Here is a 14,718-nt window from a genome sequence, read left to right on the forward strand (position 1 = left end):
CGAGACAGATGGTGCATTTTCAGAGTTTTTTCATCGATTATATTGGTTTTTGGATTTCCAGGGGGAGATGTTTTCAGCCAATTTTCAGCCAATAAAAACTCAAAAAAGCGTGTAAATTTTGCAGTGAGTTTGGCTGTGTGGCAGTGAGCACACATATAAAAACTGAAAGAGAAGAGCTGAAACTGATTAAAACAGGCGGGGATGGGTACTGTAACTCAAAAAATGATATTTTGTGGTGCTAATTGAGGCGAAAACTGAGGATAATTGGTTGAGTTAATTAGGGTAATTATAGGTAATTATGTTGGATGGGGTGCTCTGAATTCGATTTTTTGTGAGAGAAAAAGAGATAATGATTTAAAAAATGAAATATGGAGAGAGGACACTATATTGGATTACTGTAGGACTACTGTAGGACATGAAACGAATTCTATCACCTTTCTATTACCCGAGAGAGATATAAAGCTGTGCTAGTGGATATGGAAAATACGATAAATTCGGGAGGTTGGGGTCGATTTACGGGGCGTAAATCGATTTACGCTCGTAAATTCACACCAAATGTCGATTTACGCCCGTAAATCCACCCCAAACTCTCAAATTTTTCGCTTTTTCCTGTTAAAACTATCACCAACGGCCTAAACGGAGAGACTACTAATTGGACTTGGGACACCCGTGTGTGTGTAAGATTGAGGAAGAAAATGAATATTTTCAGATCAAAATGAACTAACCTCCTTCTGACGTTTCCAATTCTGAATGAGCACTTGCATTGTGTTGCGACGTTCAAGAATCAGCGAGCTGAGTTGAGCAAAGCGACGGTTTAGGAGCTAAAAATTTACAGATTTTTCTAGAAATCGCTAAAATCGGGGGGTTTTTGCTTATTTTTGAAGAGTTTTTCATCAAAAAATTAGTTGTTGTCTTGGAAAGTCGATATTTATTTAAAAATGCGGATTTTTCGGTCAAAAAATCATAATTTTGGATCAAAATATGACAAAAATGACAGTTTTCTGGTTAAAAATAACTCAAAAATCGGTTTTTGGTGGCAAAAAACACAATTTTCAAGCCAAATTGTCGATTTATAGCTCAAAAGATGTCTTTTTGATACTGAAAATATAATTTTTAACTCAACAACCCGACTTTTTGGGGTAAAAATATGATTTTCAAGCCAAAATGTAGAGTTTAGCTCGAAAACCTGACTTATTGAAGTAAAAAAAAGAGTTTTGGGTAAAAAACGAGATTTTGAGTCAAAAATGCCCGTTTTGTGCCTTAAAAATAGCCCAAAAATCCATTTTTTGAGGTCAAGAATATGATTTTTATCGTAAAAAACCCGAATTTTTGCTCTCACCTCCAACTCCTCGGTGACAATTTGTGCTCCATTCTTGGGCTGTGGTTTGGATCGTCGGAAGAGTCCACGAACATCGACTCCATGAATTCCAACGATAGTATCCGAGTAGTGTCCGAGTTTCGCATCGAATATCTTTGCCTCATGAATGAATCTGCCTCCTTCTTTATTCACATTTTCAATATTTTGAGTGTGTTCTTGAAGGTGTGAATACATTCCGATGAGTTGATCCAACTGTTTTTGATACTCTTCTGGGCGGAGCTCATCTGGTTTACGGAGTCGATTAATCGTCTCCTCGACATCGTCGAGCCATTTCATTTCAGTCTCGTACTCCGATCGATAGACCATTTGGATTTGGAGAGCACGTTCCACGGCAAGAAGACGTTCCGCGATTTGAGAATTCACGTTCTCCCATCGGACGTTCAGTCGTTGCACTTCGTCTTCGATTGCGTCCACGTCGGGGTGGCTGAAAATTTGAATTTGAAAAATTTGAAAATTTCAGCAAAACTAGCGGAAATCGTGCTGAAAATCGCTAAAAACTCAGAAAAAAAAATATCTTAAATTGGTCATTTTTTTCAAGTTTGCGGCAAAAATAACCCAAAAATCGCATTAAAATAGATTTTTTAGTCTGAAAATCACAAATTCGCTTCAGAATTCTCCGATTTTTTATGTTGAGATTTTCAGTCAAAATTAGCGGAAATCGTGCTGAAAATCGCTAAAAACTCAGAAAAAATATCTTAAATTCGGCTTCAAGTTTGCGGCAAAAGTAACCCAAAAATCGCATTAAAATATATTTTTTAGTCCGAAAACCACAAATTCGCTTCAGAATTCTTCGAATTTTTAGAGATTTTCAGTCAAAAATTTCCATTTATCAGCAAAAAGGGAAGAATCATGCTGAAAACCGCAAATTTTGAAAAAATAACTCCAAAATTCGCCTTAAAAATGACCTTTTGCTTCAGAATTCTCCGATTTTTTTTTGAGATTTTCAGTCAAAATTCGCAAATTTTCAGCCAAAATCTTAAAAAAATCACTCACTGTCCCTCGTTGATACGAGTTCTGGCGACGTGTTGACGGAGAAGTGCCACATTTCTGTTGAGTTGATCGATGACAGTTTGTTGTTGCTGAAAATCATCGAGTTCATGAAATGTCTTAAAATGGGGGCGGAGCTAGAGGACAAACCTTGAGGACCATGTTGATCTCGAGCAATTGCGAATGATGTCCGCGTAATTTGTCGAGCGCAGCCGGCAGATCGTCGAATGAGTTCAACGTTATCTCGTGCTGCTTCACGATGTCAGCGACTTCGACCTTTCCGTTCAGAACCGACTCCAATACCTGAAAGAAATTGGGGTTTTTCAGATAAAAATAGAGATTTTCAGCTTGAAAATGAGCATTTTTGAGTGTCTTTTAGATAAAAATGAAGATTTTCAACCAAAAAAAGCTCAAAAACTATCTATTTTCAACGGATTACTGTGTTTACTAAACTCTGCTGAAATTTTGCTGAAAAATAACCTCATTTTTTCAAAAGTCTAAAAATTTCAGGCAAGTCTTTGCTTCTTAGGAATGACTCATATTGTCTGAAAAATGACCAAACTTTGCTGAGACTGTTTCAGACTCAATTTCCACAATTTCAGCTCCAAAAAAAAGCAGTCTTTTACTGGAAAAGTTGAGTTTTTCGGACAAAAATGGGGGTTTTCAATAAAAAATGGAAATTTTCAGGTCGAAAATGAGATTTTCCAACCAAAAAAAAACACTTCAAATCTATCTGAAAATTTCAGATATGACCTAACTTTGCTGAAATTCGCTAAACAGTTTCAGACAAATTCTAGCAAGAAGTCTAAAACTTTTTAAAATCTTGCTGTAACATTACCTAACATTTTTCAGACTGTTTCAGATTCGAAAATGAAGTTTTTTGATTAAAAATGAAAGTTTTCAGCTCGAAAATTAGATTTTCTGATTGAAAATGAGCTTTTTCAACCAAAATTTTTTGCCTTTTCAGCTTAAAAAATTGCATTATTCTTACCTTGATTCGCTCGACGTACATCCTCGACAAATCCCACAAATCATCCCATAATCCATTCAAACGATCATGATTGACTCTCTGAGTTGGTGTCGGATTCGGCAATTGACGGAACAGCTCCTTGACGTTGGCGACGTCTCCATCGAGCGCCTGAAGTGCGTCTTCGAATCGTTTGTGCTCATGAATGACACGTTCCAAGTCTTCTGGAGTGTTGGAGATTGGCTTTCCGACGGCGTCATTCAGCCGACGCCACGCTTCTTCAAGTTTTCTCAACAATTCGGACATTTTCTGATCGTATTGAGATGCCCAATCGGGCTCTGGTGGCTTCTGTGAGGCGTTGAGAAGATTCCAGAAGTGTTCGTTCGTTTTGCGGAGTTCTTCACGGAGACGAAGAGCCAATGGATCGTTTGGATCCAACTCGCTGAGCAATTTTGAGGCGTCGTCGTTGAGAGCCTTCATGATGGCGTCACGTTGATCCGGATCGATTGAGTTGAATGTGTCAAGATCCCATCCTCTGGAAAAAAATTAGTTGAATTTTCAGAGATTTTTTCAGCTATAACTGTTTTTAAAGACGCAAATCTCAAAAGTGGGCGGAGCTTTCAAAAAATGAGTTTTTTTTTGTGGTTTTTTGGGTGAAAATAGAGCTAAAATTCCGTTTTTCGGCAATTTTCAGTCAAAAAAAGAGGGAGCGACATGAAATTTTTCCAGAAATCGATTTATTCAGACCAAAATCGATGTTTTTGTCAAATACTGGTTTTTGAGCTGAAATACAGATTTTTACTGGTTTTTAAGTGGACATTCGGAAATTTTCAGCAGAAATCGATATATGTTCAAAATTAGCTGAAACTTCCGATTTTGAATTTAAAAAAAACCGAATTTTGTTCATTTTCAGCCACTTTTCGAGCTAAAAATTGGATTTTTCTGCTGAAAATGTCATTGCAGGTCAAAAAAAAACTGGCTGAAAATCACAAAAACTGTTTTCAGCCAATGCCAGTGCAAAAATTACGGCTTCTCCGCAATTGTCATACCAAAATCGTAGTTTTTCGTCAAATAATTCCTAAAATCTTGATATTGAGCTGGAATTCGGCGATTTTCAGACGAAAAAAGATGGATTGAAGTGAAAATTTCAGCATAAACTTTCACATTTTGAATGAAAATTTTGAATTTTGTACATTTTCAGCCAATTGTCCAGCTGAAAATTGGACAAAACTGGCTGAAATTCGCTATTTTTAGCCGATTTTCACAATTTTCAGACCAAAATTGCATTATTTCTCTCAAATAATTCAAAAAAAAAACCCACTGAATAGTTCTCATGGTGTTCAGAACCATATTGAATCGAACCATTCGATGCTTCTTCTCCCACAACTTTTTCAACTTCTCAAATTGTTGAAGTAGCCGATTGAGGAACGCCGTGAGCCGAGCATCCGGTGGTGGAATTCTGAATACGACGGACGGAACTTGTCCCTCGACTCCCGACAAATCACGAACAGTCCATTTGATCAAATCAGAATTGTCGAGTAGAACGACATCATCTCCGGCTTTGATAGTGATATTCTGATCCGCATAATCACAGAGAGCCGTCACATTCATCGGATGCGGAATCCGTTCTCCTCGCTGCCAGAGCGGAGAAATCGAAGCGCATCTCTCTGTAAGCGCCATCAGCACTTGATGATACTTATTCAGAATCTCCTTAATCTCATCAAGTTCTCTCAAGAATCGTTCTCCTTCCTCCAGCGAGAAATCCGTCCGATTATAGTTATTCTCCAGTCTTGCGCTCTGCTCCTCAATCCACGCCTCCGCATCGGCCGCCTCCTCCATAAACGACTTCAAATTCAACGCATCCCGCAGATGCTCCTCAAGACATTTGCTCAGCGCCAACAGCCAATCCCATTGAGTTTGCATCGTTTTGAGATAAATCTCAATGACTCGAACCGCCGGGTGTCCTTGATTCAGAAGAGCCGCTCCTTGATTATGCACATCGTTGTATTGCTTCTCGCGGAGCTCCATTTCGTGGAGAAGTTGCTTGTAGTAATTGGTGAGCATTGGCAGATCGAGTTGCTTGATGTCACTCCAATTACGAGTCACCTCGATTCTCTCCCTCTCTGAAACCCAAATGAGTTCCAGTTGAGCAGCTCTTACGAATGCAATAAGTGAGTCCAAATCAAGCATTCTTCCAGCCGATAAATCTCTCAATTGTTGATATTCACTCTCCAACACTCTCAACAGCTCACAATACTCATAAGTGTCCTCAGCGGAGACTTCAGCTTGACGGGCGATGCATTCATCAACATTCTGTCTGAAATCTTGAATATCTCGATTGTCCAATTTGTGTTGCTCGAAGACGTGCTCCAACGTCTCCAAATCCTCCAAAAACTCCATCGTCGTCAACTTCTCCATTCTCACACGAACCCATTCGATGCACTCTTCGACACGACTGAACGACGTCTGTCGCATGTTCTCCAGACGTTGTTGATTCTCTTTATGCAACGTGTCGGTTCTGACGCCAAGGCGGACAAGAATCTGATTCGTCAACCTATCCAAATAGGCGGTTCGTCGTTGATGGAGTCCGTAGACCCGACGATAGAAGTCGTTCGCTTCTGGATGTTGCATCGTCTTCAGCTCTTCGACGTCCTCGAAGAATCCAGCGATCGGCGCTTCGAGAGCGTTCAAATCGTCGACAATCTCGGTGACGGTACGCTCGACGGCTGCTGGTGGTGATGTGTCGACACGTGCCTCGACGTCTTCGATTCTCTTCAGATTCAAGTCGAGCTTCTCGTTGACGATTCCGATGCCTCTCTCCAGACGACTGATGATGTCGTTGGAGTTTCCCTGCAAATGGGCGGAGTTTAGAGTATGAAAAGGATGATTTGGGGGGAAAATAGGGGTAATTTCTGGGCAGTGCGTGTGTTTTTCAGATTTTGTTTTATATTTTTGAGTTTTGAGCCAATTTTGGAGGATTTTGAGTATTTTCAGCCAAATATTGTGCGTTTCCGCTAAAATTTTCAGATTTTTCGGTATAATATCTATAAATCAAACTAAAAACTTGGAAAAGTCGGAATTTAAGTCCAAAAACCGCAAATTTAAGACTAAATGCAGTTTTCTCAGAATTTTACGAATATACTATAAATTTTCAGCTTTTGCTATGCTATAACTTCTCAAATTTAAGATTTTGATAACAAAATTTGTAAATACCAAATTTTCAGATTTTCCAGTGTAAAAATGATATAATCAGCTGGAAAAAGGATTTCTAGTTTAGAAAACGGAACTTTTTGGGGTTTTTCGAATTAAAAATCGCGAAAAACACAATTTTTCAGCTCAAAAACTGCAATTTTTTACTTTAAAAAAGTAATTTTACGGTATTTTCACATTTTTTTCTTTAAAAAACTTCAGAAAACACGATGTTCAATGAAATAACTCCAAAAATATTCAAATTTTCAGCCCAAAAATACTGAATTTGCAAATTTTTTGATCAATGAAACCTCTGAAAATGGAAAATTTTCAGCTTTTTCCTATGCTATAACTTCTAAAATATTTAATTTTCAGCTCAAAAACTGCAATTTTTGGCCGGAAAAATCACTTTTTCAGATTTTTTCGTTAAAAAAACCTCTGAAATATCTAATTTTCAGCCCAAAAGCTGCAATTTTCAAGTTTTTGGACCAGTTTCTCTCTATTTTTCAGTGTAAATCATGCGGTATGTTAGTACGAACAAGGACAAGTGATTAATATTCTCATTCCCAACAACAACAACTACCTCCTGTACCCGATGCCTTTCCAGCACATCGAATCGTCGATCAATCGACTGGAGCAATTCCATCCAAACTTTGTGCAATTCCGGTGCGCTGAGCTCATGAGGAATCGCGAATAGCTCAGTGGATCTCATCATTTTCTCAAGATGCTCATAAACGAGCACCAGTCGTCTCTTTTGCTCATCTCGCGGCGGTAAATCGTCATCTTTGAATCGTTGTAATTCATAAATTAATTCTGAAGCCGTCCCTTGAAGAAGACGATCGTCAACCAATTGAATCGCTCGAACCACCCATTCCCTCCATTCGTACGCTTCTTCGATGTATTCTTCTTGCACTTTTTGCAGCTAAAACAGACAGTTAGGACATATAGACAGACAGAAACAGACACATAGTGGTTATTACATATATATAGCAAGTCTGAAATTTTCAGCCAAAAAAAAAGAAGGGAAAACTCACTCTATTCAGCTCTGGCAGATGGGGAAGAGCATTGTAGAGAGACGAGACGTAGGTGATGATCGATTTCTCGTCTGGATTGTTCGTGTCGACGTCTTCGGCATCGAGAAGACGTGAAACGCCGAATTCACGTTCGGCTGTGGCGAACGCGTTGTCGAGACGTTCACGGTTTGAAACCGATTCGTCGCTGATCTACAAATTAGAGATTTTGATGCATTTTTGGGTATTTTTAGTCTAATTTCAACTATTTTTCAGCCAAAAGAGTTTTCTGGATTTATAGTATCTAGGAGACGATATAAGTTAAAATGAGTTCCTGCGGAAAACTCTGTCGAAAATGAGATTTAAAACTCAGAAATGGAGATTTAACTAGAAGTTAAGTTAAAAAACCTCGCTAAGTGCTCGAAAATGAGCTCTAGCCTCTCAGAAAACTGAAATTGGATGAAAATTTTGAGACAGTTGTCAAAAAATGAATATAAACAGCGGAAGGTAGATCTCAAATCTGTAGCTTCGAGAAAAATTGAGCAAAATGAGCAGAGGGGCGTCAAACTTGTCAAAAAATTCACCAAAAGCGTTATAAAAGACGGAATATATCAGAATTTTTGTGATTTTCCATCTGAAAATTCTATAAGTATAAAATTAGAGCGTTTCCAGTCAAAATCCTGATTATCGAGAACGTCCTGATTCAATTTCTAGCGTTTTTAAACTATTTTTGAGACATTTTTAGTTTAAAAACCGCTAGAAATTGAACCCAGCTCTCAGGAAACGCTCTAATTTTATACTTAATGCATTTTCAGATGACACATCACAAAAATTCTGAATTATTCCATCTATTACAGCGCTTCTGGGCTCATTTTTCGCGATATTACAGATTTGAGATGTTACTTTCGCAGTTTTTATACATTTTTTGATGATTGTCTCAACGTTTTCATTCAATTTCAGCGTTTTTGAGGTTTAGATCTCATTTTCGAACACTTAGCGTGGTATTTAACAAAATTTTCAGCCAATTTGGGATCTCTAAGCCATTGTACCTATTTTTTCTTAATTTTCAGTTAAATCTCCATTTCTGAGTCTTAAATCTTATTTCCAAGCATTTGAGGCCATTTTTGACGGAACTTTTTGGGCAATTTCAGCCTCATCTAACATCCAATTCCAGAGTTTTTGAGGTCTAGAACTCAATTTCAGTCAAATCTCCATTTCTGAGCCATTTTTACGGAATTTTCAGCCGATTTAAGTCTCAAACTCAAACTTGGTCCCTCATACCTCAAAAATTCAAATCTAATTCCAGTTCCGCCGCCTAGTCAAAGCAGACCACTTGAAAATCACCTATAATCTGTCCACTTTCACCGCCGACATCCCACTTTTTTTCTTCCCTAAATGCAATTTACCGCAATTTCCAAATAGAGGGGGGGACGCACCCTTTCAACTCTCTCCTCTAACAAACATTTCTGTATACATACAGATTCTCTGCGTCTCTTTGTGTATCTCACTCTCTCTCGTCTCTCTCTACAGGTCGCATTTTAACGCGAAGAATAAGAAGAAGAAGAAGACCATGATGATCAACAGGAAATTCGAAAAAAGAAGAGAAAGACGTCTTCAGAATTTCTCTCTGCGTCTCTCATAGATGCTACACTATTTCTCTCGCTACTAATCACTTTATCATTCATGTTTATATCACAATTCTTGGAGAAACGAAGAAGAAGACAACAATTATTACACTAAATACTAAAAGCATCTTCTTCATCTTCGCCTTCTTCTGAATTCTAGAATTCTGGTTTTTCTTTTTTCTAAATGGTGGCGGTGATAAATTCATCACTTCACCGCCTTTTTTGTAGGTCAAAAACTATCAAAAACTATCCAAAAAAACCGGCTGAAAAAAAAAGAGAATACTCACCTTATTCCAATCGACAGCATTCGGTCTGTATCGATGGAGAATTGCGTTGAAGGCGAGTCCGTCACGCCACGAGCTCGAGAAGTTGTTCACATTCACACGAGGATAACCGGCGGTCACCTGGAAAGAGAATTGAGGGTACCGTAACCTATGTAATACTGTAGTTTTGTAGCCCAGGATAGCTGGATCACTAAATCCAAAAATACAGTAATCCGTGTGTAATACTGTAGTTTTAGGAAAATTAAAACTTCTTATTTTGGTCACAGCTCTAATGCCTATAATTACACTATCTCTACAGTAATCTCAAAATGAGTACAGTAGCCCAGGATCGCTGGATTACTAAATCCTAGCTATACAGTTACAGTAACCTAGACCATTTTCGGCTGAAAAATTGATTTTTACGGAATTTTTTAGATTTTTTGGTTAAAAAAAACCTCTAAAACGTGAATTTTTCAGCTTTTTGCTATGTTATCTTACGATTTTTGGCCGAAAAAGTCAATCAGAAAGATCTACAGTAAGATACAGTATCCCTAGATCACTGCATTGTAGTTATAGCCTACAGTAACCTATCCAGACTGCCGTATCTACAGTAATCCAACTTTAGCTATAGTAACCAAGGGGTACTGTAGATCTGAAAAATATCTCTTAACTAATCCTAGGGTTACTGTAGTTCCGAAAATCGGATTCAGGATCCAAAATTTCGGAATTTTACTATTTTTTGGATTCTTTTTCAGGTTAAAAACCATATTTTCATCAAAATAGGTTACTGTACATCTGAAAATTAGATCCAGGATCCAAAAACGCTCGTTTATTCGACTATTTTTCAAGAGCGAATACTCATCCTAGGATTACTGTACATCTAAAAATTGAATCCAGGATCCAAAAATTTGGAAATTTTCAGTTTTTTTCACACCAAATTCCTCTTCTTCTCACCTTTCGCGCCCATTGAAGCAGTGCGTCGCGCGCCGATGTCGCATCGCTTCCATGTAACGCTTCGGAGACCTGCAAATAGATGGATTAAATGGGGGTCATTCATTCATTCAATTGGTATAGGTTCAGCAGTGTGTGTTTCCATGTTATTTTTCGACTGAAATTTTCAAATTTTCAGTCTGAAAATCGGGTTGTTAGAAGCTGAAAATTCACTCAATTTTTCCAGATTTTTTCCAGTTTCTCTATAACAATTCCCCCCGTGTCTTTCGTGATTCATGTCAATGCCGGTGTGCGCAGGCATGTATCTCGGCTGTGCATACAGACAAAAAGGTTCTCTGTCTCTATTGTGTCATTTTTCCGCCTCCTCTCTTGGAACTAAACAACAGAAGAGGAAATGCGCGACGGGTAAAACGACCGACGATGGGTGCGGTTGCTGCCAATAGGAAGAAAAAAACCACTGGAAACTAGTCATCGCAGGGAGAAAAGTGAAATTTGATCGTTTAATTTTTATGGAGAAAAAGGAGTCTAGGAATATGAAAATGTGCTAAAAACGGTCTAAAATGGTCTAAAATGGTATAAAATGCTCTAGAATAGTCATAAAATAGCCTAACATGGTCTAAAAATGGACTGAAATGGGCTGAAAATAGTCTAAAATGGACTAAAAATGAGCTAAAATAATGCAAAATAGACTTAAAGTGTTCTGAAATGGTCTAAAATGGACCAAAAATAGTCAAAATGACTCGAAAAACGCCAGAATTTTCAAAAAATTCAAACATTTTCAGACAATTCTAATAAAATGGGCTGAAAGTTGTCAAAAATTTCCAATTTTTCAACTAAAAAGGAGGAAATATCACTAAGTTTGGATTTTCAGAAAATTTCAGTCATGCAGTAGGTTCACTTTTTTGGGATTTTCAGAAAAAGTAAACCTGCTGCATGATTGAAATTTTGGTTGAAAAAATCTGAAATTTTGGACTACTTTCAGCCCATTTTTATCCCACTATTGGAATTGTCTGACAATTTCGGAGATTTTCCAGTTATTTAGACTATTTTCAGCCCATTTTCATCGCCTAGCGTTCCTTTCTCCTAGACAATACAACACTTTGTCTAGAACATGGCTATACCTAACTGTCCAAATCCCCTTTACCAGCGTTCCAATTCCCGATTCTTCTAAATTTCCTAATTCCAAAAATCACGTCTTCTTGCCCCAAAACTTTGTTTGTGTCATCATATTCGTCCTCTCTTCTCTCCTTTCATTATCATCAGTATACAACATATCAATATCAATCTCGAAAATTCCTTTCTTCTACTCGCAAAACAACAAAATGCGAGAAGAAGAAGAAGACGTTGGGTGTGGTTCTCAATTTCTTCTCTCAAACTTTTTTTTAAGAGAAGAAGAAAAAGGAATCGAGAACTTGGTTCTCCTCCATCACATTATCAATCAGAAAAGTGTGTGTGATGGGGCTGGAAATTCCAGAGGAAGGTGGAGGACAAAGGGAGTCGGAACCAGTTTCAGACTGAAACTTTCAGTCTCGAGAACTGTAATTCCATCTAGAATTCCAGAAGTACCTCTAGATGCTCCTGGCTTGAAACCAAGATTTTCGGGCTTCTGGAGCATCTGGTTGACTCAGAAGGCTTGACGTCTTTTCAGAAGTCGTTGAGCTATAAGAGGTCTGAAACATTTTCAGAATTCTCAGAATCCCTCTTGTACGTCTCCAGGTGCTTTTCAGAGTCTTAGAATCCGTCTAGTCTTCTGCACTCTCTCTCTTCGGCCATAAATCCCCCACAGCCATTTTTTCTCTCTCGTCAAGTGTCAAAACCGTTCTGAAGACGAAGAAGACGTCAAAAGCAATTGAAGCGTATCCGCGACGAGAAAACGCGTATTGTTCGAATATCTCATAAACCGTCTCCTCTCCTTCTCAACTTTTCCATCGTCGCGACGAGAATTCCGAATTCTGAATCAATTCGTCGTCTCCCTCCAGCCACCAACATTAAGTTGAAGGCGTTGGCAAGGTTATCTCTCTCCTCTCCATATACCAACTATACTGATGAATTCATTAGAAGACGTCAGAGACATAACGGAGATGAATCGAACAGATATTATGCACTCGCCGGGAGAAAAGACGTCGTCTAATTGCGGAAGGAAAGTCATAAACAATCGGTGTGTGTGGGAGAGAAAGATAAGGAAACGGAGAAAGGGAGGTCAAATGGAAACGTTTAGAGGGAAAGGATCAATAGGGACTGATATGTAGATCAAAACTGGAAATCCAGAAATTGGGGATTTTTGCATTAAAAAGTGCAAAAACTGTCATTTCTAGATGGAAAAAAGAAACAGAAGCAGAGATCGCTTAGGGAATGTTGAAAACTCGAAATTTGAAGATTATAGTGAATTTCAGATGGAAAAAATGGAATTTTTGCATAAAAAAGTGCAAAATTTCAGCTTTTTCAGCCGAAAAACTCCTTACCTCGTCTCTCCTCATTGATCTGGAACGTTCTCTCTCTCCGCGTGTCTTCTTCACTCGTTGCACTTTTCTCTCAAAGTGCTCACGAGTCTCATAGCTCGAGCTCTCCGAGAAACCGCCATGATGTGTCTGAACGGCATTCGACAGATGTCGATTATCGGCATGATGTATCATTTGGCCATTTGATCCGACGACATGTCCGTTACCGTATCCTCCAGCAGCTCCTCCATTCCGCGAGTACTCCTCATAATAGCTGGAATTCTGTCCACCGCCGGCTCCACCACCGATCGCCTGCTGACTCGACGAGTGTTGTTGTGAGATCGACGAGTGTTGGCCACCTTGTTGAGCCGCCGCTCGGGAGCTTTCGGATTTCCGTTCCGACTTTTTCGAATAGTTTCGCACCACTTTAAGCATGGTTAGCGTGGTGGCGAGTCCGAAGAGGATGAGTGATGTTGTGGCTAGACACGATGTCGCATGCCACACGTACGAATCGCAGTGATCGCACGGATGGGAAGAACTGGAAGTAGAAGATGTTGGAGATTTCAACGAGGAAAGTAACGGTGAAGAAGATGTCAAAAAAGAAGAAGATCGTTGTTGTGGTAAAAGAAATGATGAAGGAAATGAAAACGAACAAGAAGACGCAGAAGTTGAAGGCAACAACGTTGAAGAAGAAGACTGTCCGCCGTCTCCACCTTCACTCCTCCATGAGATGGGCGGCGCTTCGTAGGTGGGGTCGTTGCTGCTACCGCCTGCAGCAGTGAGACCGTGGTAATAAGTCGTCTCCTCGGCTGCGGAGGGGGCGTCTCCTCCGAATAATGCTATTTCGACAGTCTGTTGAGTGTGTTGAGACGGAGAAGAAGAACAACTGATGCCAATTGTGAAGCAGAGCACGTTGTGAGCCCAGTAGAGGAGGTATTCCAGGAGCAGTACGTACATTTTTGGGCTTTTTCAGCAAAAAAGTCGAAAATTCGCGATTTTTGCTGGAAACCGGTCTCGCAGAGCTCTACTTTCAGCAAAATGTCTGAAATTGCTTCAGTTTGCTCTGAGACGGTTATGAGAGCTCCGACTCAAACAAAACTGCTCCAATCAGCTCGAAATCGTCAGAAGTTGACTCGAAATTGATCTGACGGCTCCAAACCGATCTGATCTTGCTCAGTATGCTCCAAATGCTCGTATCTTGCTCTGAGACTGTTTTGAGAGCTCCGACTGTTCCAATCGGCTCTAATTCGTTAGAAATCGACCAAAATTGCCTCAAAATCGTCTTGAGAAGCTCAGAATGCTCCAAACTTGCTCCAGAATCTCCAGTGTTGCTCAGAATACTCCAGAATTTCCAGTGCTCCGGATTTTTCGATTCAAAATCCACCGGAACAGTAATAAATAGGTAATACCAGATATCAGGAATAGCAAAATAAGCCAACACACACCGGTTTCGGCTTCTACCTGTGTTGCTTGCGTATCTTTCCGTGTGTGTGTGCGTATATAGCGTCCCCTCCGATGTGTGTGTGCAGTGCATTTTATTATATGCATATAAATTCATATATTTATGATCTATTAAAATCGATTGTTCCTCTCTTTCTCGTACTTTTTTCTCGAAAAAAGTACTTTTTCGTTCCCATATGAGACTGTGTGTGGCGGAAAAGAAGAAGAGCATCTTTCTGCCAATTGTTTGCACTTTAGCTTCATCATCTTCGGCTTGCTATGTGTTTCTTTTTCGATTTCTTTCGAATGGAATTTCTAAACGAAACAACTTTTTTTGTTTATTTTTTGCCACAGAACATCATGAAGGGGACCTTCTGAACTGGAAAATAGCTTAAAATCTATATTTTCAGAGTTCTCGGTAAATCAAACCGATATCTTCATTTTGGTAATTGATAACTTCCAGATCGCTC

General features: G+C 39.1%; 1 protein-coding gene across 1 annotated transcript in view; it reads right to left on the reverse strand.

The window, feature by feature from the left end:
- Positions 1-13,765, reverse strand: part of GCK72_003222 (uncharacterized protein) — a gene marked incomplete at both ends in the record, with an annotated part of 53,024 nt that extends 39,259 nt beyond the window's left edge. Inside the window, 11 exons of the mRNA XM_053723895.1 lie at positions 726-821; positions 1,340-1,802; positions 2,372-2,457; positions 2,516-2,668; positions 3,357-3,867; positions 4,654-6,182; positions 7,105-7,443; positions 7,556-7,744; positions 9,444-9,560; positions 10,374-10,442; positions 12,833-13,765. Of these exons, the coding sequence (XP_053592540.1) occupies positions 726-821; positions 1,340-1,802; positions 2,372-2,457; positions 2,516-2,668; positions 3,357-3,867; positions 4,654-6,182; positions 7,105-7,443; positions 7,556-7,744; positions 9,444-9,560; positions 10,374-10,442; positions 12,833-13,765 (4,485 nt within the window). The remainder of the gene's footprint in view (positions 1-725; positions 822-1,339; positions 1,803-2,371; positions 2,458-2,515; positions 2,669-3,356; positions 3,868-4,653; positions 6,183-7,104; positions 7,444-7,555; positions 7,745-9,443; positions 9,561-10,373; positions 10,443-12,832) is intronic.
- Positions 13,766-14,718: the final 953 nt, after the last annotated feature.

This window comes from Caenorhabditis remanei, chromosome I, assembly GCF_010183535.1.
Source record: "Caenorhabditis remanei strain PX506 chromosome I, whole genome shotgun sequence".
Lineage (NCBI taxonomy): Eukaryota > Metazoa > Nematoda > Chromadorea > Rhabditida > Rhabditidae > Caenorhabditis > Caenorhabditis remanei.